Source organism: Pelecanus crispus, chromosome 20, assembly GCF_030463565.1.
Source record: "Pelecanus crispus isolate bPelCri1 chromosome 20, bPelCri1.pri, whole genome shotgun sequence".
NCBI classification, from domain to species: Eukaryota; Metazoa; Chordata; class Aves; order Pelecaniformes; family Pelecanidae; genus Pelecanus; species Pelecanus crispus.
In genome coordinates, this window is record NC_134662.1 from 2,186,937 (window position 1) to 2,211,051 (window position 24,115).

General features: G+C 57.0%; 1 protein-coding gene across 2 annotated transcripts in view; it reads left to right on the forward strand.

Annotated features, from left to right (window-relative positions):
• Positions 1–201: 201 nt before the first annotated feature.
• The window catches only part of CSNK1G2 (casein kinase 1 gamma 2), a 34,192-nt gene continuing 10,278 nt past the window's right edge, over positions 202–24,115 (forward strand). For both annotated transcript variants that reach the window (XM_075723830.1, XM_075723831.1), the window contains exons 1-2: positions 202–263; positions 17,555–18,051. In XM_075723830.1, the coding sequence (XP_075579945.1) occupies positions 17,865–18,051 (187 nt within the window). In that variant the 5' untranslated portion in view covers positions 202–263; positions 17,555–17,864. The remainder of the gene's footprint in view (positions 264–17,554; positions 18,052–24,115) is intronic.

The following is a 24,115-nucleotide window of genomic DNA, read 5'->3' on the forward strand; positions in this document are numbered from 1 at the left end:
GGGGGCGGCAAGTACAAACTTTGAAACGGCAGCTTCCACAGCTGGTAGCATCTGGAGCTCCCTGGTAGCCTGGGCTCCGGTGGGACAGAGGGGGGAACAGGAGAGTGGGGCGTTTCTCATGCGTTGCCACTTGGAAAGCTGCGGTTCAGAGATAAGAAGAAAGCCTGCTGTGGGCTTGCGGTGCGACTCCAATTTGGGATGTCCTGCCCTGCAGAGATGGTGGCTTCCAGGAGAAGAGTCAGCATCATGGGCTGTCGGAGCAGGTTTGTGCCCTGGCACGTAAATTGTCGGGCTGGTGCACTGTGCTGCTGGTAGTCCTCGGGCTCCTTGTCCGTCCTGCTCTGGGGGAGCCTTTCCCGTGGGCTGTGCCGGGAGCCCCCTGCTCCCTGTGCCGTGCATGCGAGGAGGCCGTGCAGACGGTGAGAGGAGGGAGTGCTTTTGCTCGTTCTGTGGCTGCTTAGGGGCTGCAGGGTGGGAAAATGGAAGTGCTGAGAGCTAGCGCTCTGCTAAACTTTGATCTCCCGCTCCCTGGAAGTTGGGAGCGAGTGGGGATACTCTGGCTTGTTCAGGGATGCTGAGCCAGCTCTGGCGAGTTTCAAGCCATTTGTGTTGTGGGCAGGCCCGTGATGTGAGTGTCCGAGGGCAGCAGCCTGTGCCCACTCTCCTGCTCCTGAGGTTATTTGGGATCCCATCTGAAGGCTGTGGGGAGGAAAAAGTGCTGAGTGTGTTGCTCTGGTGTCCTGCTCCCTGGGGAGGAGAGCGCCTGGCTTGCCCATGCTGGTGTTCGGTCAAGTTCCTCTGCGGGGAGGAAATCTCCTCCAGGTGGATGAAATGTTTCGAGACTGTCACCCGGCTTGGGGAAGGAAAGGAAGGGAAGGGAGCCACGCGCATCCAGGAATTGGCTTTTGTTATAGGAAAGGGGTTGGGAAATGTCCCTTATCCTTTGGAGAACAGATGTTGAGCCCCTCGTCCTAGCTACAGCTGATCCCTCGCAATGCCGGAAGGAAGCACATGTGGGATTCAAAGCTGCGGGATCTCTGAACGCATCCTCGAAAGGGTTGTGTTCTTCCTCTGCTCTTGAATGTCTCCCACCACCTCCCTCCAAGACAGCGCTCGGATGCCTGCGTCTGCCCGTGTCCTCTGCTCCCCTTCTGCTGCTGCCTGGCCCGTGGGAGGCAGCTGTGGTTTGTGCTCTGTAAGCAGAGGCACGAGGAGCTCTCCCGCGGCGCGGGGGGGACATCTCGCCTCGCCGTGTGGTCGGACCCTCTGACTCGCGCGCACCGAAACAGCCTCTGCCTGGGCTTTCTCTGGAGCCTCGTCCTGCCGTGACGAGGCATGGATCAGCCCGTGGGCAGCGTCCCGCTCGAACGATGCCTGCGACGTCACCGCGGCGGCTCCTGCAGAAGAGGAGGGCGGGTGAGAGGCAGGGGCTGGCAGCGGGAGAGCGGTTCGCCCGCAGCCTGGCAGCGTGGGAAAGCTGCGCTGCGCTTCGCCGGGGAGCCCCTTTGCCTCCGCCGGGCGATCCGCGACTCGGGGCTGCGGGGTGCCCCTTTCCTCAGCGACTGGTTGAGAGCGGCTCTTGACCTCCCCATCCATGGGAATTGGGAAAGGAGCTGTCACCGGCGAGCAGGGAGCTCCTGTGTCGTCCGCCGGCTGCGCTGATGGGTGTGGGTCTGGGGCTGCCTGCTGCGGGCTGGAGCTTGCTCCGTGGCTCGTTGGCAAAGGGTGAAGGTGGCACAGCAGCCCCTTGGTCGCCTGTGGCTTTTGCATTGTGTGAGGATTGCTGCTGTCACGTCCTGGCTCGTTTTCCATCCTCGGGGGCCTGTGGTTGCATAAACAGGAGGAAGTTTTTGCTGTAGGTCTTTCTCAGTGGGCTGTGGCGGAGGCTGTGGACCCTGCTCTGCCGTCAGCGGAGTGGAGCGAAGCGCTGGCACTGTGCGCAGCGTCACGTGCGTGACGAGGCTTTATTGATGGACCGGCCTTGTGGTGATCGTTGGGCTGCCCCGGTGCTGGGAGAGCAGGGCGCCTTCCCATCTCCCTGCTTTGGTGGGAAGAACCGATTTCTCGGATTGGGATTCAGAAATCTCCGGGAGTTTGCTGTTTCAACCATCTGACTTCATGCTAATGTTTAAATATACGTGTGTGCTCACACGTACAACTGCGAATTCGGGGGGAGGGGGTGGAAAACCCCCAAAGTTTATTAACAGCAAGCAGTGCAAAGTGGCCCTGTTGCCAGGCTGGGAAATAAGCCCATCACAGTGGGGTGGGAAACGGACGGTTGCTTGCCAAAACATCTGCTCTCCTGCTCTGGCGAGGTGTGTTAACAGCGTCGGCCGCGCACCGTTCTCTGCGGGTCGCTGTGGATGCTGGCTCCAGAAGGCGACAAGCAGGTGGGCTCAGCACCGGCTCTCGGGTGGGCACGTCGTGGCCTCGCAGCTGCTGCAGCGTTTCCCCTCTCTGCTCTGCTGCGCCATTGGCACGCTTCTCTGATGTTTCCTTGCCTGCTGCTGTCTGCTTTTGTACCTGCCGTTCCTCCGGGTTTGCTGCCAAAGTCCTCTCGCGGCAGGTTGTCCCTAAACCTTTTCCTTTTGCTGGGCGGGTTCTGCAGCCTCTGCCCGGCGGCCTGGCAGGAGGCAGGGCAGCTCTCCGCTGCCGTGGCTGTTGCTGCAGAGCAAAGGTGCAGCGCGTCTCTGGCTGCAGTGGAGGCAGAGAGCGAGCCTTCCTCTGTTCTGTCTGTCTGCAAAACCAATGGCAGCTCTTCTTTCACATCCATTCCTGCGCGCTGCCGGATGTGCAGTAAGATCCCTTATCAAGAGAAAGGCGAGCAGCACTTTATCTTGTTTTTACAAAAAGTGTTAGCTTTTGAGGGCATGGGAGTATTCAGGGACAGGGCTGGGGAAGTAGCGTGCTGGTAGAGATGGTCTTAACCTTGTTTCAGGCTGCAGCGGCACAGGAGGAGGTGTTCTAGCCTCAGATGTGAGATGCGAAATGGAAACGGTTGTTCCAAGCTGCTGGGTGAAAATTATCTATTTGTCTAGAAGCCTTTTTGGTTTTTTTTTTTTCCCCCCACTGCTGCTTGGTGACTGTGAAGCAGGCTGCGAGCTCTGGAGATGGGAGGGAAGGAGGTAGAAGGGGAACTTGCCTTACTTGGAAGCCTGACATCTGAATGCAATGCTTTCCTACCTTGTTCCCGGAGCGTGGCTTAGCACGGGTACCGTCACAACCAGGCTGATGATCTGGGCTGTGGTGGCAGTGAATTTGTGTGTTCGTGACAAATGTAGGATCATCCCTTGCACAGAAAGGCTTTGCAGGTGCTTGGGTCCCACCACTGCCGTCTGCCTCTTGCTGCTGAACCGGCGTCGTTACCTGAAGTGAAAGCTGCTCTCGAAACTTCTGTGGTGCTGGGGGAAGGATGGAGAGGGCACGGCGATGCCTGTTACGGACGTGCTTGTGCAGCTCCCGTTCTGCATCTGCAGGCGCTGCTCGGCTTGCACGAGTCAGTCGCCCTTCAGCTGGATCCCCGCGGTGCTGCGGGCCCGGCAGTCGCTTTGGAGCACGTCTGGATCTGTCTGTGCTCGGCCTCCCATTCCGTATCGCGTGCCAGGGCAGTAAAAGGGTGGCTGAGTTGTCAAGGTGGTTTTTTCCCCCCCAGCTGAAGCAAAAATGGTTAAAAAGGATCTGTGGCCGGTGGCAGAGGTCGAAACACAGAATAGGGCTGTCCACCCTGAAGGGGCTTTGGGCGCTGGCTCTGTAGTCTGTGCTCAGGAGCTGTTTGAGCCGTAGATCTCCTTGAGCTTCTCCGTTTCCCAGGGCACAGACGTGACTCGGTGATTTGGGATACAGACAGTCCTTTGGATACCTGCTTGCAAAGAGAGCCTATTTTGCAAGGAGTCACCAGGCATGAAAGCAAACCTCAGGTTTTGTGGTAGGTGAGCGTTAGGGACTTGACCTTTCCCGGTGTGTTGGCCAGATCTGGCTGGATATTCTGCTCTGAAGCTTCTTGGGGTTGATGTTGGCTGTACAGCTGAGTATCGGGCTTTATGCTCTGGGCATGAGTGGAGTAAATAGCAATATTGAGTCTTGACTGTAGAAATGAAACCTTTGCAGGCTCTCTCCCAAGATGAGCGTGCTTGTGACAATGAAATCAGCGTGAAGAACTGGGCAGGATGGGACTGGTTGGAAAAGAAGCAGTTTCTGCTCTTACGTCAACCTCGGTAAATGTGTGGAGGGGAGAGCAGGAGAAGGCGTGGGACTGGTAAACAGGTTTTTGCTGGCCAACTGCTGTGGACTTTTGGAAGGCAGCTGGTTCCTTTGCAGCTCTGCCTTGTAGCAGCAGCATGGATTTAATTAGTATCCGGTGTCTAACTGGAGCTTGCTGCGTTGTGGATGTATTGTCTGGTTTAAATAGAAAACCCACTGGCAGAGCCGCAAAACCCGGTGCATGCGAGGGGCTTGATGGCTGAGACCACTTGTTCAAGTAAGTGACTCTGCGTGTGAAATGCCTTGTTGAATCCAGCTCTTGCGGTGCCGAGCGGGGGCTTGAAAGGCATCATCAGCATCTTGGCTGGGGTGCCTGCGTGTGTCCCGTGGAAGCCGCTGGAGCATATGGGCTGTGGGAAGGGTTGAAGGACCAGGAGTTGGGCTCTGACTACTGTCCTTTTAAGGTCTCCCAGCCAGAGACTCGGCTTTGTCTGTAAGGAACTTCCTTTCTTCCAGTACTACTAACTCTACATTAGTAAAACCGAAACCACTTCAACATCCTAATTGGCTTTTTTTTTGTGCTGAACTGTTAAGATGTGATAGATTCTGCAGAATTACAGCCTTGGGTAATTTACTTCACGCAGGGGCAGAAGGCGAGCCTGTGTCTTTTCTGTCGTTGTTCAGAACCAGGTTTACTGCTCTGGTTACCCATCTGTTACCTCCAGTGTCCCTCTTACGGTAATAGCAAAGCCAGTTGCAGTTTTGCAGGCAGCAGTTGCTCCATCTGTGAGCGGGAACGCCAGAGCAACGCCAGTACGAGCAGTGGGGCAGTAGCCTGGAGCTGTAGGTGGGTCATTTGCTGATCTTGCCATCTTCCAGCTGCGTACCAGAACCTCTCCTGGCCCAGCAGCCACGAGGACGGCTGTTGCTGGTCTTGGAGAAGGGATACTGGAGTAGGGAGCAGGTAGAAGATGCCGGTAACATCCCAGAGGCACGACGGCAGGGCTGGATGGGAAGGCGGGCAGGTATCTCTTGCTGCCTGACTCCCTCCTGCAGCCAGGGCTTTTGCATTCCGAACACCCCACGGCGGTTTGGTGTTGCCGCTGTTTCCGTGCGGTGTGGATCCGGCACGGGGACCATGGGAACGGCTCGTGAGGTGGATGTGGCTCGAGAACTGGGAGGTGGCTGCCCTGGGGCTTAGTTGGGCACAATCGCATGGCACAAGGGGTAAATCAAGGCCCTTTTGTGGGGTCTGTAAAGTCAACCAAAAAGCTGTTTCCTTTCAAGCCTCTCTAGCAAAGCTTCAGTGTGTTTTCTGGTAGATTTAATGAATTCTGTAGTTGGAAGTTTAAATTTGTGGCTGATGAGCCCAAAAAGGTGAATAGACTCTCTTAGGCACTTGGTTCTTGGGTGGATTTGTCTGACTTGTGCTGTGTTTGATCTTTTCCAGTCTAGTTTTTAGATCTTATTTTAGCATTCTGTATATTTACTATTATTATTTTTCCTACAGAAGTATTTTTAGCTTTTTGCTTGGTTCCTGTGCTGCTGCTGCTGAAATTTCCATCGTGGTATTTCCGGCTCCTTGGTAAAGCAGAGTTAATATTTTCCATCCAGGTGTAACTGCTTTGGATGGACATCCAGTGAAAAGAGTGAAATTCTGCAGTCGGCTGGGAGCAAATTGCATAGCGGCTCTCAGCAGCGGAGAGATGCTTCATGAAGTTTTCTTTGTGGCTGCTTTTACTGAGAGATTTAGGAGTTGCCCTAGAAGAGCTGTTGACTCTGCAAGCTTGTTTGTGTTTAAAAACATTGAGGATCTGGGTTGTTCTGAATTCGGACTGTCCAAAGCACATCGATTTCCATTTCTGCTTATGCAAGCAGGGAGCAAATGCGTCAAAACGGTCCCACTCCCGTTGCTTAGAGGGGCCTGTTCCCTCGTTAGATATTTTTGGGTGCAAAATAATTACTGCTGAGCTGCTGCCAGAAAGCTGACTCTTAGTAAAGCTGACGCTACACGCACGCATCCTTGCCTGCCTGCCCACCCGCTGCCGGGCAGGGGAGTTTTCCTCGTCCACGCTGAGCTGCGGCGCGAGGGGTCGAGGCTTTGGGGCGAAGTCGTCCGGCCCTGTGCACTTCTGCCAGTGCAGGGGCGTTCTCCGGCACGTGGCTGCTACGGCTCTTCCGTGCTCCTCTCAAAAAGGAGGCAGGTGTTTTAAAATCACAACAGCGGAGGGGATTCACACCTTCACGTGAGTTCCTGTCGGCTCTTCAGAGTGCTGCCTTCGAGGCTCCATTGGAAACTGAAAACGCTACTACTGGTGGTTTCCCCCCTTTTTTACTACTTAATTTCATTCTGGTTAGGGAACGGATTTCAGTTTTGCTCTCTCGGGGCTGTTGCGATGCTGGAGCTGGATCGGGGGGACGCTGCGCACGCCCCAGGCGCGCGAGCACGTAGAGCTCCTTGGGCAGCAAGAGTCTGGGGTGGGCTGTCCCAGCACGAGCCGCGCTGTTAGCGGTGCTGCAGTCTGAGCAACGGCTGGGATTTTGCTTTTAAAGCAGGCTGATGGTTTTGAATATGTCAGCTGGTATCCTCTCAAGATCTCAATAAAATCGTGCCCGAGTCGTTACTGGGTTTGCGTTGTGGGAACTTGGTGTAGCCGAGCGTTGGTGAGGCCTCCGAGCTGCGAAGCAGGACTCTGTTTGGAGAAGCAGTTCCTGCTGCAGTGTTGAAACTCTGCTCTTCTCGTTGTTGTGGAGGGAATGATGTGGCACAAACCTTTTTTAAAAAAAAAAAAAAAACAGAAAAGAAAATTCATAGTAATCCATTAAAAAGCTATATTTGTGTTTGGAAGCTGGGAGAAAATAACTGAAAATAACTCTGAAGAGATTTGGAGCTTGATCTGTTGTAGGTTAAGAGCTGACCAGAGCACAGTGTCTAAAAATCTCCTGGGGAAGGGAATAGCCAATAACAAGAGAACACTTCTAATTTAGAGAAAAGTTTAATAGACATGATAGCTGGAAGAGGAAGCCCGAAAGAAAAATCCATCTTCTTCACAGCACAGCTCAACTCTGGGGAAAAAACAAATGTGCTTTTTTTTTTTTTTTTAAATCCTGGTGTTTTTGTGGTTTGGATGTTTTTTTTGGACGTGACTGGGAGCCATGGAGGGATACCAGGGTAGAATGCTGAGGTACTCGGGCTGGCTGATGGTCTTGTGCTGGGAGCAGTACAGCTACGCGTGGTAAATGCTTTAATCTCTAACAGAGGCTCAGCGTGTTCCTCCTCCGTTGCTTCGTTTGCTAGAAGTCATTTTTTTTGTTTGTTCTGTGTTAACCGAGTAGCTGGAGGTGATGGTGCGTCTGATTATTTGGTCTGTGAGTAGGATTTGGTGGGTGATTTTTTTTTTAATTTTTTTTTTTTTAAATTATGGTGCTCTGGGCAGCATTAGCTATGCCTGACCCCTCTGCTGCACGCTGCCAGGCAAGAGCCCGGCCGTGGGGCGCAGCGAGCGGCGGAGGCGGGAGGGCACTGGCGAGGCTGAAGGTGCCGGGACCCCCTGCGCCCGCTGCGGGGGGCCGAGCTGAGCAGAAGCGCGCGGGTGGAGCCCTCCCTCCACACGGACACACCGTGTTCTCAGTGAAGAGCTGGGAAGCCAGGAAGGGAGGGGAGGTTTGGAACAAGGATGCTCGGATCATGTTGGATTAAAAGCTTTGCTGCCACAGTTTAGGATTTTTGTGGTTTTTTGGTTGGTTGGTGCCCCCCCCAAACACTAGAAGAAATTCTGGTAGAAAGATTAGCCTCAGTTTTTTTGGGTGGGTTTTTTTTTTTCTTTTTATTTTCTTTTTTTTTTTTCTTTTCAAGAAACAACCTGGATGGAAAAAACCCATATTTTGGACAAACCGCCCTTGCAGGTTTCCTAATTGAGCCAGCAGTGTGCCCAGGCGGCCAAGAAGGCCAACAGCATCCTGGCTTGTGTCAGGAATAGCGTGGCCAGCAGGAGCAGGGAGGTGATTGTGCCCCTGTACTCAGCGCTGGTGAGGCCGCACCTGGAATACTGTGTCCAGTTTTGGGCCCCTCAGCACAAGGAGGACATTGGGGTGCTGGAGCGTGTCCAGAGAAGGGCAGCGGAGCTGGGGAAGGGTCTGGAGCACAGGGCTGGTGGGGAGCGGCTGAGGGAGCTGGGGGTGTTCAGCCTGGAGAAGAGGAGGCTGAGGGGAGACCTGATCGCTCTGCAGCTCCTGGCAGGAGGGGGCAGGGACGGGGGTGTTGGGCTCTGCTCCCACGTAGTTAGCGATAGGACAAGAGAAAATGGGCTTAAGCTGCGCCAGGGGAGGTTTAGGTTGGAAATTAGGAAAAATTTCTTTACGGAAAGGGTGGTCAAGAATTGGAACAGGCTGCCCAGAGGTGGTGGAGTCCCCATCCCTGGAAGTATTTAAAAAACGGGCAGAGGTGGCACTCTGGGACATGGTTTAGTCTGGTCTGCCCTTGATTGGCTTAGAGTAGACTTGGTAGTGTAGGTTAATGGTTGGACTGGATGATCTTAAAGGTCTTTTCCAACCTAAACGATTCGATGATTCTATGATTGGGGGGCCAAAAGTGAAACCCCACTGCGGTGTCTCTGCCCGCTGGAGGGGGAGACCGACCGCAACCGTCCCCGCGTCGAAGGGGGAGCTGCGCTTCAAACGCTCCTGGTACAGTGACCACGGTGACAGGGCTGCGTCTGCCCTGTAGTCGATGACTCGGTCCGATAGCACTGTACAGATGCGAACCGGCGTCCGTGTTTGTGCGCTGAGGGACGCGGCGGCTTGTGAGGAAGCAGTCGGGGAGATGGGCTGGAGGGCGTTGGACGAGAGCTGCTCTTTGGGCCGAGCAGGCTGGCAGGCTTGACGTGTGGATCCAAAAAGTAGATTTGCGACTGCTGGATATTCCCCACCGGTGGGCTGATGGCCTGGCGCGTGGGCAGCGGGAGCGCAGGGGCAGTAGGTGGGTTTCACGGGATGGTGTCGCTGTTTGGTGCGGGAGTTTCTTCAATCGGTTACTGGGTTCTTGCCTTTTCCCTGAAGGGTGCCTTGGAGGAGGCAGGGGGAAGGCTGCTCAGCTCTCAGCACTGTTCAAAAGCTGAGAAAGAGCCAAGCATCTCCCTGGGGACCTCAAATGAACAAGGCAGATGCAGGGGAGCTGTTATCCCAGCGTAACAACCGGGATGTGAAGGGCCAGGAAGTCAGTACATGCCCAAATCACCGGGGAGGCGGTGGCAGAGCTGGGAGCTCTCAAATCCCAGCCCTGAACTTGAGCTACGAGGCTCCCCCACCTCTCGAAACGCGCCGCACGTTATGCCTGGGTTCCCCGGTGGCTCTGCATCAGCAGTTAAGTAACAAACTATTTAACAAGAGCTTCCTGTTGTGCTGACACCGACATGAACGCACAAAGGAGGAAATGGAGTAAACAGAGCTGTGCTGGCTCCCGCCTCGCTGTAAGCTGGGAAGAGCGTTGGGGATTGTGAGGCGGCCTGGATGCCATCGCTGCTTCACCCGACCCTGCTGGGGTCAGGGGACGATGCTCTTGTGGCTGCGATCAGCAGAAACTGCGCAGGTGACGTGCGTTGCTGGGAGAGCGGCTGCTTTCAGGACTTCCTGAGTTTGAAGGGATTCCCTGGGACAGATAAAGGCCCCTTCACCCCTGCCCTGCTGCTCCGGCTCCTCCGCAGGGGCTGTTCCCTGCGAGATGGAGCCCGTCCTCCGTCCTAATGGGGTTGGCACAGCTCTCCTGTGCCGTGGCAGGTGAGATGCTCACATCCAGAACTCCCTTCTCTGATGGGTGCCTTGAGTTCCTTGGTCGAAGCACTCGATCCCCTCTTTCCTTGAGGGATTGGGAGGAAATTGGGCCAGAACAAGGCAATCTGCCTTTGCCGTAAGGAATATTCTGCTGCCCCAGTAGGTTTGCTTGGGTCTCCCATGACTGGAGCTGTAGCTGGTGGAGCGAGCTCAGGGTGCTGCACAGCCCCAGTGCTCTCCAGCCCACAGAGGAGACTTCCCTGGGTGGGGGTCAAGATGAGTTTTCTCCAAACAGCAAGGTTTCCCTCTTCCTCCTGGGGAAGCAGCTGATGCAGCTGGGGACAGCCCACCCTGCGGACCCACGTCTGAGCTTCTTTGGCACATCTGCTGTGGGAGGGAGCTGATGGCGAGCTGCTGCGTCCAGCTAGGAGAAGTGCGTGTCCAGGGCTGGAGGAAGCTTGGGAGGTCCCTGCGGAGCACGTTGCGTCGCCTGAGACCAGCAGCTCGGAGCAGGGAGAGGAGCTTATGCTTCCAGCTTATGGCTTTCCTGTTGCCCAAGCAAGACTGAGTCCAAGTCTTGGAAGGACTCTTCATTTAGAAAAACAAACAAAAAACAAACCCCTCTCCTACTAATTGTCTTGTTTCCTCAAAAATCCATCCAGTGTGGATTTTTCTCATAAATGTTGAGACTTGAGTTGCAGGGAGCCCGGCGGCACGCTCTGGAGCACGATGCCACCTCTCCGGGGTAGCAGCAGGAGCAGGCTTATTGCGGTGTTCGGTGCAGCCGTCTCAAACGGGCTTTCCCCTGTGCCGCTGATGTGTGTGCACAGAGAGAAAAGGGAAGGAGAGCGGCGCGGGGAGCGGGTTCCTGGCACTGCTGCGGGGCTGGGAGTTAGCGCTGTGAAGCCGGGGGGTGACTGTGTGGGTTGTGGAAGAGAGGAGTTCTGAGCCCGTGAAGTTAAATTGGTGCTGAAGGTGTGTGAATGGTCCCACCTCAGTGTAAAGGTGGCTTAGTTCTGAGTTGCCTGTATTTTGTTCTTAAACATCAATTAAATAACAGCGGGTCAAGCTGGGTTTTCTCACTTGCTGTCACTCCAGTACAGATAGTCTGGTCGTACTGGTCACATTGGCTGTCCCGCAAGAGATGCTAGCATTGGGCTTGGACAAATGGGGTTTGAATGCGAAATTTCCAGAATATGAGAAGTAGTTACATTAATTTTACATTTTGGAAAATCTGCTGGATTTCCCTTTTGTGGTAGCCGTATGGACAGGCTTTTCCTCGAAGCCTTCAGCTGTTGCATGAGCAAGAGCGAGGAGCTTCAGCCCGGAGGGAAGGCCTCAGCCAGCCCTGCAGAGCACGGGACGCTGCAGGCCCAGCGGGAAGCGTCTCTGGGACACTCCAGAAGGTTTTTCCTTTCCTCTTAGCCCAGAGCAAAGTTGGTGGGAGAAGGTGACTTCGTGGCCAGTCCCTGTCCTTTGGAGCAGCTGGAACAGCCTTTGTCTGCAAGGTGCCATCTTGTGCCGCTGCTGCAGGCGCGTGTGGGAACGGTGGCCCTGTGGACGATGCAGGTGTGGGCCCAAACCTCCATCTCGGGAGGACCTTTCGGACAGCTACAGTTCACAGCATTAGGTTGGAATGAGTTCCCCCCTCCGCCTTCAGCATCTGTTTCTCATCCTGTAGCTGTTCACACCCCAGATGAGTTGTTCCCCTCCTGAGCCTGCTCGACCTGGAAGGCCCCTAGTCAGAGCCACGCATGAGTACAAGCGTCGTCCCGCTTGTCCTGGGTCTCTGGAGGCCGCAGGTAGGGTGCGGGGCAGGTGGAGAGGGCCCCAGCAGTGCTGTGATGGTGCCTGGATGCTGCTCTCCCTGCGCTCGGGTCGCATCTCCAGGCTGCCCAAAAGCTGGAGGCTTCCGGCAGCCCCGATGCCTTTCCGCTCGCTGAGCTCTGCGGGGTGCCTGCGCAGGGATGCCCGGGTTCTCCTGCGGGAGGAGGGAGCTGCCCGGCGTCCCTCCCATGTCTGGCTTGACCGTAGCCATTACAGGGGTCTCCTGTGGGAAGCCTGCTGAGGCTTTCCATGACCCCTCGTTTTGGGAAACCTCTGTGTCGTGGCACAGCTTTTCCTGTTTTGTCATGAGCGGGGTTGGCTGCCGGCACTGAAGACTGGAATGCATTTTTAACTACAAACCTTTGTAGACATCATCTGGGACTGTCTGCAGCTTGCTTTAAAGATGTTGGATCTTGCTTTGTTTTAAGACTTTTGATCTCCTTGTAAGCTAAGACTTTGCCTCTTAAACTTTTAAAATTTATTGGGTTTTGGTTTCAGCTGCGTAAGACCACCGGTCGCTTTTTGGTCTGGATTTTTGTATTGGGAGCCAGCTGATGGGTCATCCTTTGGGACATCAGGGTATTTGTGATTATTTTTAGCTTTTAATTGTCAGCGATCTGTACTTGGAGCTGCGTAGTGTCAAGGGCTTTTCTTTTTTGTGCTCTCAAGAAGCTTTCCTTTCTCTTTCATCTGGATGCAGCTGTGTTTCTCTTTTGCTCGCGAAGTGCAGAGTACGCGGGGAAACCGGCTTCAAGTAACCATCCCAAAGGCTTGTGGAGATCAGGGCTTGGTACAGCCGAGCCTTCATGGCTGGCAGCAGCATCGCACCCGCCGGGGGTGCCGCTTGCTCCAGGACACCTGGACTCTGTTCCGAGAAGTGCCACGGACCTGCTCCCTGACCTTCACCAATCACTTCCCTGCTCCCGGCCGCTATTTTTTCCTCTTCTTCCCCTCTTTTGTCTTGCCCTGTTTAATTGTAACCTCTTTTGGGCAGGAACACTGTGTGTGTGTGTATAAAGGGCCTAGAACAATGTGCCCCAGATGGTATTGTACAAGTCCTTTCTCGGCAGCCATGAGGTTTCACTATACAGGAAAGAAATTTTTAAAAATACACCTTTTCAGCATTTTATACCTACAAATGTGGCCAGGAACTTCGCGAGCCTTGATATTTCAGTCCAAGTCACAGGTCTCGGAGACAAGGGCTAGCACTAGAATCCTAGCTTTTTCTTCTTTTTTTAAAAACAAAACAAAAAACCACCCCAAAAACAACCCCCCACCCCCAATCCCTTTTTCTCACCCTCATGACTGCAGGGAAAAGCTTGTAAATGTGACTGGAGCAGACCTGGCATGCTCAAAACCAGATGGCAAATAAAAAGAACCTAGTATTTCAACAAAAACAGCATGAACCCCTTCTTTGGGTTTCAGGTGATTGCTTGAGTGTGTTTTTGCCCTCTTTATGGTACTTTCGGTGTTTCTGTGGTTCTGCTTTTGGGAGGTGCTGAAGTCACTTACACTTGTCTGCAGTTTATTTCACTTTCAGGTTCCCTGGCTTGGAGCACTTGCATTGCAAGCACTGCAGGGCAGTGCTTATTTGTTTTAAGACCACAGCTTGCGTTGGAATTTCTTCTACCAAACTTCAGGCCAATTCTTTTTTTTTTTTTTTCTTACTTGTCCCCCTCCCTTTCCCCCCAAAGAGAGAAAGACGTTTTCTTAGTCTCATCTTGCATCAGATTTGATACCAGGCCAACAAATGCAGCCTAGAAGGTGCTTTTCTGAGGCTGCTTGCCTCGATGTGACCTTCTGGGTGAGGATTTCTGTTCAAAATGCAACCGCGTGCCGTCAGTTTTATCGGGGGCATCTTCCCCATGGTGCTGCGACCCCGGGGTGGCAGGACGGGGCAGGCCTGGGTCCTAGTCCATCCAGAGGCTGCTGTGTTTTAAGAGACACAGGTTTTGCCGGGCTGTTCGTCCCAGAGCAGTGGGAGTCCTGGGATTTTACCAAAGGTTTCTGTTTCTAATTAGGTTGTTCTCAATTTTAAAGGCCAGAGATCCCTTTATGGCACAGAGTGGAAAACCTGACCAGTCACTGACACCGCACAGAGAGGTGGGTCCTGCTTTTGTACCGAGGTACAGAGAGCTGTTGCTTCTCCTTGGCGCTCTTCGGATGCAAAAATAGATTCCTCCCAGCCCTCAGCTCCCCGTGGCTCATCCACGGGGCAGGCTGGTGGGCAGAGTTTGGAGGAGCATCGCTTGCCCTGGCCTGACTCACACGGATGCGGTTCGGTGACTTCCTGCCGCTCCGACCGCCCGGCGTTGGGAAAGGGGGAATTGCGACGCGGCAGCTGGCTGGCACGCAGCGCTGGTGCGGGGCTCGCTGCCGTGGCCTCGCCGGTTGTTGCCCTGGCCCAGCTGCCTGAAATCGGGGTTTAGAGCCAGGCTCTTTCGGGAGGGCTGCTCCCGAGGCCGGGGCTCGCTGCGCAGGCAGGGCTGGAGAGTTGTGCTACGCTGCTGCCTGTGTTTGTCTAGGCCGGGGGAAGACAGCGCAGTCTCCCAGTGCTCACAGGAAGCAGAATTTATTTTTTTCCCTTCTGTTAGGGCTCTGTCTCGCTCCATTGTCTGAAATTCCCTTGCAGAGACTGGCCTATAACTCTTTAAAAAAAATAATCCCAAGCGCGGGGCTGGAGCTCCCTCGGCTCTGGCTGTCGGCCGCCTGACTGTGCAAACAGTCTGGGCCTGAAATCCCCTGGGACTGAACATAAAGGTCCGATTCAAAATGAAAACGGGGTATGAAGCAGCACGGCCTGCGCATCACCGGCTGCCTCCCCTTCCCTGGGGTGTGGCGGGAGCCACGTCCGGGGAAGGTGGCTTCCGAAACGCCTGGGGAGGGCCGTGCCGCGCCGCCTGCTCCAGGAGCTGGGAGGTCGTGGGGGAAATGGCTCCCCAGCGCCCTTGCGCGAGGCCGGCAGAGGTGGAGGAGCTTGAGACGGGCGGGAGGGCACCGCCATGCGCCAAACCCCGGGCGGAAATTATCAGGGGAGCAAAGAATGAGCAGGATATCACGTGTCGGCTGTGTGCACTCGGGGCTGGGGGAGAACAAAGCGCGGGGAAGCCCTGCTCCGCTGCCGCTCCCACCACGCTTCCTGCTGGCACGGGACGGAGACCGCTGGCTGCCGGGGGAAGGGAGCGTCGGGGCAGGAGCCGGCCCGTAGCTGCCCGCGTGGCCTTTAGGGAAGCTGGAAGGTTCCGTGTGCCTCAGTTTCCCTCGGCCGAGATGTGCTGGGTGCAGCAGGATGGTCCCCAGGTGTCGGCCTGCCAGTGGTGGCCTTGGAGGGCCAGGCTGCTCTGCGCTGGGCTGCTGTGCTCTGGGGATGCTCCGGAGGTGTTGGCCTGGAGGACGGAGCCTGCGGGGGAAGGAGGGGGCTGCCATCCTGCGTGAGAGCCTTGTTCCCCACTACTTGAACAGGCAGGTCCCACAGATGGGTGTCATGCGCCCGCCACAGCCCCGAGGGGCCGGGCTAGCAACGTGCCTCTTCGGTGCCTGCAGCTCCGGTCCCTCCTGGAGAGCAGCGGCATTTTGCCAGGATGCTGTGGACAGGGTGTGGTGGGCCCTGGCGAGGTTTCGGTGTCAGGCGAGGACTGGGAGCGGGGCAGCCCCAGGGAGCAGCTCCCCTGCCCGCAGACCCTTACGTGGCCAGTCCCCGGTCCTTCCCCTGTGCTGAGCTCCGGCTTTGGGTGTCTTTTTCCTTCTGTTGCTCTTAGACCCTCCCCCATTTCCCCCCATGCACCCTTTAGCACAAGAAGCCTTTTTCTGTTCCTAATAGCTATTGAGAGCCAATAAAAAGTTTTACGGGGTTTGGCCAAGTGTCAGGACTTGCAGCGTGCTCATTTCCTGGAGTCTGAGCACTGGAGGGGCGTGGGTTTGCTTGTTTAACCCGCAGGTAATGAGGCCGTGGCAGCAAGGGCGCTTGGTGGGTGTCATGGGAGCCCGAGAGGAGCGGAGGAAGGTGGTGAGGTGGGGAGCGGGGCTGGGGGGTGGGCAGGGAGGGCTGGGGGCTGCCTCCCGGCTCAGCTCGCTCGAAATGCTTGCTGCTGGGCTGAGCTGGGAGCAAAACCAGAGATGACAAACGCTGGGGGGAGAGCGGGGGCGTGCGTGCGTGAGTCTGTCAGTCTGTCTGTCTGTCTGTCTCACATGGCCTCCCAGTGTGCACCCGGCTCCAGCTTGACCCTCTGTGCTTTCCAGCCCGTGTTTAGCTTCCTGGCTGTCCTGCTCCTGGTGTGCCCTGGCTGCCTCCCGCGCAGGCATCCCTGCGAGGAGCGGCCCAGCCTGACCTCCCCCCAGGCGGCTCCGGTGGGAGAGTCCTGGATGGAGGGAGAGCGCGGCTCCCTCTTGGGACCCGGGTTCCATGAGCGTGGAGCTGGTCGATTGGTACTTGTCATCCTGCCCCTCCGGAAGGGAACCAGCGGCTGATTTGGTCGCGATGTTGGGCTGTGCCCATGTGAACAGAGTCAGCTGCATGAAGGGGGGCTCGCGTGGAGCCAGTGTCACAGAATCACAGAATAGTTTGGGTTGGAGGGGACCTTCAGAGGTCATGTAGTCCAACCCTCTGCCATGAGCAGGGTGTGTATGTGGGAGAGAGCTCCCTGGTTTGAGACGCTGAGTCCTGCCTGTTTGCGGGGGCCGAGGGGAACCCCGACTTAGCCCACGGCCAGCACGGGGCTGCCCGCCAGCCTTGCTGGGAAGTGCCGGGAGCTGCGCGCGTGAGGTGGGCAAGGTGCTGCACGGCCGCCGAGCAAACAAGCACCCATGGCCGTCAGTTACTGTCAGCGAGTGTCACGGCGGCTTTTGCCCAGGCTGCAGCCAGCGGCCCTGTTGGCTACCGTGCCTCGCTCTGAACTTTGCAATTAAAATCAGGGTTTGTTTGCCAGAGCGGAGGAAGAGGCGGCAATCAGGGGCTCGCCATGGAGGCGAGCGGGGTGTTAATAAATCCTGGTTTCCTGTTTGCCGCTATCTGTTTTACCCCAGCCTGGCAGGCCTGGGAGGGCTGTCGTGGGAGCCCTGAGTGCAGTCATTCCCCGCACACGCACGGCTGCTTAGAAACTGCGTCCTCTCCCACACGTCCTGGCGCAGAATCGCTGGCACAAAGGTCCCGGCCCAGCCGCAGCGGAGGCTGGTGCTGGGGGAAGTGCTCTGACTCAGCTGGCCGTGGCCGCTGGACCCGCAGGGACCCTCCCGGCAGGCAGCCGCCTGGGGAGAATATCCTCTTTTCACTTCATAGGAAATTGCACGCCTGGCGTGGTTTGCCCCATAACGCAGTCGTTTACGTGCGTCCTCCGCTCCCGGGGACTCTCGGGTCTGGCCAGCGGCAGCCTGGCCCCGAGCGCCCCGGCCAGCGCCTCTGAAGGTCTCCCTGCCGCCAGCAGCCCTTCCCCGCAGGGACGTTGTTCTCCCCACGTCACTCGCCGCTGGCTCCGACTCGGAGATGCTCATCAAGCATTTCACCTCCTGCCGTGGCCAGACTCTTATTTCTTTATTTATGCCAGCATCTTAGCTGTGGGGCACCCTGTGATGGTCCTGATACCCCAGCTTCTCCCACCCCTCGGCTGTGGCACCCTTCATCGTTGTGGGAGTTACCTGTAACGCAGGGAAGGTGGTGGAGGGGCTCCGCAAAGCTGGGGGCAGCAGCCTGGAGCCCACAACCCCCTGTTGTTCTCTGCCTCCTCGCTTCCTCGTGCTAATTTTCCCCTTCTCCTTTTTGCAGCTGGGAGACCGAGGAGCCACGCTGGGAGGACCCTCTCCGCAGGATGTTCTCTTCACCAAAGAACTCCCTGTAACAGGCGATGATGACAATCCCGGCGGGACCTTGGAAAGCACTAACATTTCAGTAGCCCAGCACCCGTGGGTGGCCGCTTATCCCTCCTTCTCCACGCCCCGCCCTCCCACCGCTCACCGTGATGGTGTATTAACCAAGAAGAGCCCTGCTTCTTTTCTCCTCACCCCTCAACTTTCGGCAGCTCTGGGATTTGTATGGCAGCAGCGTAACCGTGGAGAGGCCGGGGTATCACAAACTTATGGATTTTGATAAGAGAGGAGGGAAAGGGGAGCTGGAGGAAGGTAAAAGGATGTCCAAGACAGGTGGAGGAAGGAGCAGTCATGGAAGCCGGAGTGCTGGAACCAACTCGGGAGTCTTAATGGTGGGTCCCAACTTCCGGGTCGGCAAGAAGATTGGATGCGGCAATTTCGGGGAGCTCCGTCTAGGTGAGAAGGGTCATCTTCTGTCCTCGCTATAACGACTTGTGAGGGATTGCCCTGGCATCCACCTCCTGCAGCAGGAGGAGCCGGCACGTGCCTGTGACCATCAGCACCAAGGGTGCTGACCTGTGCGGTGTTGAAGCGTTGCACATTGCAGGTGGCCCTTGCTTCCTTTGCAGAGTTTCCTTTTCCTCAGCCCCTTCGCACTGGGCTTGATCTTTCAAAGCCCATCGCAGCCCGAAGGACTGATTGCAGAGGTGTTTCCTGTCTCCTCCCCACACCTATCGCTCTTTGGGTTCGTCAGGGAGAGCGTTACAGTTCAGTCCTGTCTGTTGGAAGTGGTGGTGGCCCGCGCAGGCCCGGGTGTGCCCCCCAGCCCAGGAACACTCAGTGGGTGACGTTTCACGAGATGCCGCTGTGTGCTCACCAGATCTCGCCCCACTTGTGCACGGGGTGCTGCCCTCCCGCGGGAGAGTGGGGGCCTGTGGGGTGTTCGCTCTGCTGGGGCGAGCGTCTGGGGAAGAGAGTCTGTATTTTATCCCGGGTAAGTTCTCCGGTTGTTTTGGAGACTCCTAAAATTTTATGCAGGGGAGAGAGAAAGGGCTGAATAAAACCCAAGCACCTTCCATGGTCACTTTCCGTTTTGAACCAAGTTTATCAGGAACTGATTCAAGCAAACTCATTTAGAGGATGGGTAGGCTGCTCCTCTCCCAAGGCCTTGGTGTGCCCCGGGAGGCTTTCAGCAAGCTGTTAACTCTTCGGTTGGCATCAGGCAGCTGGGAGAGGCCTGGCAGCGCCAGGCACCGCTGTGCCAGCAGCGCAGTCTGGATGTCTCCAGGAATGCGCGCTGGACGCGTTGATGGAGTCTCTGCCAGGCGGAGCGTCGGCCTTGGCTGCGAGTGCTTTGGGAAAGGGCTTGTGCCCTAGGAAGAGGGAAGGGAGCCGGTCCCCAGAGGAGGCTGGGATCCTGTGACAGCCGTAGGCCTTGTTGCTCCATGGTATTTTAAGTAGTGCCTTTTCAAACCAAGCTCTGAGCTAAACCTGCAGTAAACGTGGTCATCTCGGCAGGCTGCTTGCGTGCAAAGGGAGCAGGAGGTGGGAGGCTGGCGGGAGGTGCTGCTGGCAGCCCCGGCTCGGGCACCCGTGCGGAGGGTGGGGTGAGTTTACCCACCTCGCTGTGCCGCCTCTGTCTGTGGGGAGTTAATGTTAGCTCTTCCCAGCATGACAGACTGGCTGGTGCCAGGCTAAACCGTCCTGTTCCTGAACTCCCTGATGGGATTGCCGCTTAATTGCAGAGCTTGGGAAAGTGCTCTGTTTAAAATCCAGCCAAGTGGCTCCCGCGTTCAGCAGCGGAGGGTCTGTCTCTCCCGGTGTCGTGAAGAGCTCCGATCCTTCCTCCAGACCCAGGTATTGTGGAAGGACAGGTATTTAGGGATTGTGCCACAGCAGCTGCTCCTTTCACTGCCCGGGTGGATCTGGATGCCCCTGGGGACGCTGCAGCTCCTGCTGCCGGTGCCTCCCTGCAGGGCTGGTGGGGAGGGGGTGGACGGAGGGCTCCGAGCTGTGCAGGGTCACATCCTTCCACCTCCTTTCCCCTGCTTGCCAGTGAACGTCCCACAGCGCGTGCGTGCTTCTGGGTAAGCTATCTTCCAAGATCCTGCTCTGGGCAGGGGTCTGAAACAACTGGGGCTGTGGCTGTTGGCTTTGTGCTCAGCGCTGGGGGTCGGCGTGACCCCCTGCCTTGGCCTCCCCCTCGCTTTTTGGGGTCAGTGCTGAGGTGGATATGAGTCTCACGCAGGACCAAGGAGTGTCTGTGAAACTGGCAGTCCGGGTTGCTCAGAGCGGAGCTGCTGCAGGGACCTGGGAGCAGTTGGGCTCAGTTTGCTCGTGGCTGAAGGGACAAGCAGTGAGCTCTTGCTCTGGGGCTCTGCAGCGGTCGATTCTCGCTGGGAGAGTTTGTCCTTGCCACCAGCAAGAAAAGCTTCTAGTCCCTTCACGTGGTTGTCCTGCCCAGTAACACCCTTTACTGCTCGGTCATAACATGGTAGAGGCCTGAGCACAACATCTCGTCACAGCAGTGGAAGCCACAGCTATGTGGCTTTTCTCCTAAAATCGCATCTCTCTTCCTTAGGTGTGTGCCTCTGAGCTGTGTCAGGGCTCAGGAATGCTTTCAGGACTTCACAAAAGTAGGGATTCCTCCAACTGCAGATGAGTGGCAAGGGACCAGAGGGATCCTGCTGTGAAGTTGGTGGCACGAGCAGGGATGCTCCCCAGCTGTTGCTGGACACAGTTTTCCCCTGGGAATGGAGTTTTCGGTCCTTGAGGCAGGCTGGTTGCAGAGGCCAAAGTGTGGCTCAGTGTTTAAAAGCTTCCAACTCTTCTTTGGACTTTTTCCTTTTATTAAAAAAAAAAAGCCAGTGGAACTTGCAAAAACACGCAGTGGTGGGGGATGGAGGGAGGTGAAGTTGTCTTCCTGAAACAGGTAACGCTTTGCCCAGTTTCACCAGCGTGCCGAGGGGTGGGTGCTGATCTGTCCTTCTGGGTGCCTCAGCTCAGCTGCCCCAGATCAAGACAAGGGTCCTCCCAGGTATGGAGGTGTCCAAAATCAGAAGCCATTTGTTTAAAAGTAAAATTTAAAAAAAATTGGCATAAGGCATTTGCGGGAAGCCAGAAGGGGAACGACTCGGGCAGGAGTTCCTGGCTGCCAGAGCCGTGCTTGGATCCCGCCGCTCCGTGTTCACGCTGGCCTTGGCACCCTGGGCACTGGGCAGATGCGGAGCCGGTCCCTGTCCCGTCAGGCGGCGCTGCCGGCCCATCCCTCGCTGTCTGGGCACGGCTGGAGAGCAGGCGGGGGAGCCCAGCAGGGCGGCTGCCCCAGCCCCGTGGCGCATGGGGTTTGGGGGAGCTGCGTGGGGATTAGCGAGGGGCAGGTTTAGAATCATCGAATCGTTTAGGTTGGAAAAGACCTTTAAGATCATCCAGTCCAACCATTAACCTACACTACCAAGTCTACTCTAAGCCAATCAAGGGTAGACTAGACTAAACCATGTCCCAGAGTGCCACCTCTGCCCATTTTTTGAACACTTCCAGGGATGGGGACTCCACCACCTCTCTGGGCAGCCTGTTCCAATGCTTGACCACCCTTTCCGTAAAGAAATTTTTCCTAATTTCCAACCTAAACCTCCCCTGGCGCAGCTTGAGCCCATTTCCTCTCGTCCTATTGCTAACTACATGGGAGAAGAGCCCAACACCCACCTCACTGCCCCCTCCTTTCAGGCAGCTGTAGAGAGCGATCAGGTCTCCCCTCAGCCTCCTCTTCTCCAGGCTAAACAATCCCAGTTCCCTCAGCCGCTCCTCATCCGCTGTTTAGGTGGTGCAGGTCCTGGATCCTGTTGCCTCCTGGTCCCCCCATCCTCGTGCTTCACCCTGGGCAGGGCACCGTCCCCCTGCCAGCCTGCAGCTGCGGACGAGTGCCAGCCCAGCTCCTCCCGGGCCTTTCCAAATGCAGCCCTGGGCAGCACCCGCTGCCTGCAGCTCCCTGAGCTTCCCCCCGCCCTGGCTGGGCAGCACCCCTTCCCACCTGCAGCCGGCCCGCCTCGGGGCCAGGGCTGCACGCTGCCCACTGAAGCACGAGGCAGGAGGAAGCTGGTCGCAGCGGGGGTGACCGGAGTGTGGCCGGTGGCTCGCGTGCCCTGGCACTGGGCTACGGCCGAGCGGCGGGAGCCTGCAGCCCGCTGCCTGCGCCAGCTTCCTGCGCCCCTGGGAGCGAGGCCAGCGGGTGCTGCTCGCGGCGAGGGTTTGCCGGAGTGGGCCCCTCTTAGCAGCTCCTCGGTGGTGCTTTGGCGGGGGCTGGGATAGGGGGAGAGGAGGAAAACCCAGACATTAACCAGCAAGGTCAAAAATGAGCCTAAAGCACCTGGATGGTATGCAGGCCCCCTTCCCTGAGCTCTGCCTGGTGCTGGGCCGCCTCGGAGCCGTGCTTTGGAGCCAGGAGCTGCTCTTTGTCCTGCTGGGCTGCCTGGGCAGGGGGGTCCCAGCCAGCCCCCTCCTCAGCCTGGCCCGAGGCCGGTGCTCCGGCGAGGCTGCGCTGCGGGGCTGTGCTGGGGCAGCCTCAGCCCGGGAGCGGGGATGGATGGGGACCCGGCAGAGGCTGCTGCTTCTGTTCTTCCTGCAATAAACTTCTGCAGATGCGCTTTTTGCTGCTTTGCTGTGCTCACCCCTCTCCCCCAGCCCGGTGCGTTCATTTCTGATGGCACCTCGGAAACACAGCGGCTGTTTTCCTTCAAAATTAAAAGCTGGAAATTAACTTATTTTTAAAAAGTAAAACCGGCATTTTGAAGGGAAGAAAACGGGGGTTGGATCCTTGTGCGGTGTATGAGCCAGCAGCGGGTCACTACTACAGCTGGGCTGGGGCCATGTCCCAGCTGAACGGTCACGTGCGAGTGCTGGGGCCGTTCCCAAGCTCTCTTGAGCTGTGGCTCTCACCCCTGGCCTGCAGCCTCCCGGGTATTCGCAGCGGGGTTGCTTCTCGGGGGCCACAAAAGGTGCCTTCGGAAAAGGCGGGCTGGGGTCAGCGCGCTGCACGTGACGCCCTTCTGTCCTGGGCTCCGCGCAGACCTCTGTACACGCGCGCGCGTGGCGAAGCGCTCGGCCAGCTCTCAAAGGTGGCTTGGCTGTCGGAGCCGCAGACCCACCACGTGCCGGAGGCTCCCTGGGCATCTTCGGAGCAGGCTGTGGGAGAGGAGAGCCCGCGCACTGACTGCTCCTCTTGCCTCCCTTGCTAATGGCTCACGCTTGTTTTTCCTCTTGGTCTTTCAGAGCCTCTTCTAGAGGAAGGTCAAAGTCTAAAATAACTTTTTTTTTCCCCCCGATGGTATTAAAACCCAATGCTCCAAGAAACTGTCATTACTTGGACTGATGCAGCTTGCGTTGCCGGGGCTGCGGTGCTCGCGATGCTGGGCCGGTGCCCGGCTGCCTTCGCGCAGAGCTGCCTTCTCCCGCGCCGCTCGACTGCATCGCCTGGGGACTGGAGAAGCTGGTCCCGGTGCCTGGGTGCGACTCGGGGCCATCAGTGCGGTGCTGTGCCCCGTGTGCCGTGCCACGACCGCGGGGCAGCGCCGGGTGGAGGGGCTAGCGCGGGGGGAGCCGGTTGGATGCGGAGCCGGTTGGGAGCCCGGCGCGGAGCCCGGCTCCTCCGGGGCCGCGGTGATGTGCAGGAGCAGGTGCCGGGCCCCACCGCTGCCAGATTCGCCTTCGGGACGGGGACGAGGCCGGTGTTAGCGCAGGGTTAAGAGAAAGCCACGTTAAATGCGATACGGAGCCCGGCTCTGGCCGCCTCCCTGGCTGGCTTTGCCTGGGCTCTGATGGACGCGCCGTGTCTTGCAGGTGCTGGCAGCTGGATTCCGAGGGCTGCCAGCACTGCGCTGGGCAAAGGCCTCTTTGCAAAGGCAAATATTTGCTTTCTGCTGCCCATCTTCCTGCTTTTCTCTCTCTTTTTTTTTTTTTTCTCTTTCAAAAGCACATTTTCTTCTGTGAATCCTGCAGTGCTGCCTGCTGGAGTCGTCCCCTGGGGCGATCGTGGACTCCGACACATTTTAGGTGTTACAGTTATCATGGATAGCGAGTGCTTGGCAGAGCAGGGGGCACGGGGGCAGCCACGGGAGCTGCTCCAGGAGATGGAGTGGGAAGTTCCCCGGCATGGGCCAGGCCTTGCCAGGGGAAGGACCCCACAGCCCTGCCTCCTTGCTCTTTCGCTTTTGCTTTCCTGTCTTTTTTCTTTTCTCATGATAGGCCGGTTCTGCTCTTCGCACCTTTTTTTTTTTATCGGGGAAGAGGATGGTGGTGGTTAGACAGTAGCAATGGTCTGCGCTCTCTCTGCGCCTCCACCTTCTCTATCAGCTTTGTCCAAGCCCACCGAGCATTACAGGAAGGGATGAACCATGGGGGTATCAAACGATTTGAACTCATTTCTCGGGCTGGGAGAGGGCTGCCTGCTCCCAGAGCGTTTTTCCAGGTAGCTTTTTGTGCCAGCGAGCCGTGGGGGGCCGGCATGGTGGGAACAGGACAGATG